This window comes from Acanthamoeba castellanii, assembly GCF_000313135.1.
Source record: "Acanthamoeba castellanii str. Neff unplaced genomic scaffold scf7180000084762, whole genome shotgun sequence".
Lineage (NCBI taxonomy): Eukaryota > Discosea > Longamoebia > Acanthamoebidae > Acanthamoeba > Acanthamoeba castellanii.
Window position 1 is genome coordinate 325209 of NW_004457518.1, and position 1044 is coordinate 326252.

The 1044-nt window shown below is 60.9% G+C and overlaps 1 protein-coding gene across 1 annotated transcript; it reads left to right on the forward strand.

Annotated features, from left to right (window-relative positions):
* Nucleotides 1-136: 136 nt before the first annotated feature.
* ACA1_234930 (uncharacterized protein) lies at nt 137-459 on the forward strand (the record flags this gene model as incomplete). Its single annotated transcript, XM_004341031.1, has 2 exons — nt 137-202; nt 301-459. Coding segments are annotated over 2 exons (225 nt in total), but the record flags the coding sequence as incomplete, so codon positions are not given.
* Between the last annotated feature and the right edge of the window lie 585 nt (nt 460-1044).

Below are 1044 nucleotides of genomic sequence, written 5' to 3' on the forward strand. Positions count from 1 at the left end.
CCATCGACGACATCACCGCCTCCCAGGTACGAACCCACTCGTGGTGCACCACCGCACTCGCGCCTGAAAGGGAAGCCCAGGAAGCAGCTTAGAGCACACGCACTCACGCTTGGGTCTGGTGGACCCACCACACAGAGGGAGCTGTTCGCTGGCTTTTCCTACGTGCGCAGCTGCTCGCCCATCGCCTTCTCTCCCTCCACCGGTACGTGATGCCCCCCCCCCCCTCTTTACCTCCGTCTCCGTGGCGCTGGGCGCTAACCGCTGCGGGTGTGTGCGTGTGCGGCGTGTTTGGTGGAGCAGCGAGCAACGGGGTGGACATCACCGGGATGGACAGCGCGGGCAACATCGAGGAGGAAGAGGACAACACCGACGACGACGAGGAGGACACGGCGTGACTCGCGGCCGTGGGGTGTGCTGCTCAAGATTGGCGTGGAGGTGCCCTCCGTGAAAGAAAAGTAGCTCTACGCCACCGGGGCGTGCGTGTGGGAGAGCGACACTGGGCGGCGGCATGTTCTTCTGCACAACACCCCGCGGGGGTGGGTTCAAGAGCTTACTTTCACGGCCAGCTACATCCCCGCAGTTCATGATGAGGCAAAAATCCAGCGTGCCTTGCGCCAACAACAAGCGCCAACACAATCTCTGCAGCAATCAAAAGCCAGAGGTGCGTGTGGTCCTTGGGTGATAAGTACAAGCTTGTAATCATGAAGCACGTTGAAGGGGTCCTTGGGCGTGCACCAAGGAGAGGAAAATGGGACATGGCAGAGGGAGAGGGCGACAGGTGGTGGGTTAAATAGACGGGGGGGTAGGGGTTGTTCGGAGAGCTCAAGGGGCGGGCTTAGTCCTTGAAGATGGGGATGTAGTTGTTGATCTTGGACTTGAGCTGCTGCGAAATGCACTCGGCGATCCACACCAGGTTCCTGCCGGGCGAGAGGAGGTGAGGCGAGGCCGGCACGCCAACATCGGTGTGCGCGGTTGGAGTTAGGGGGGGGGGTCAGGTCTAGGTACCTGATCTCCTGCTCCTTGAGCTTGATGTAGGCGTAGAAG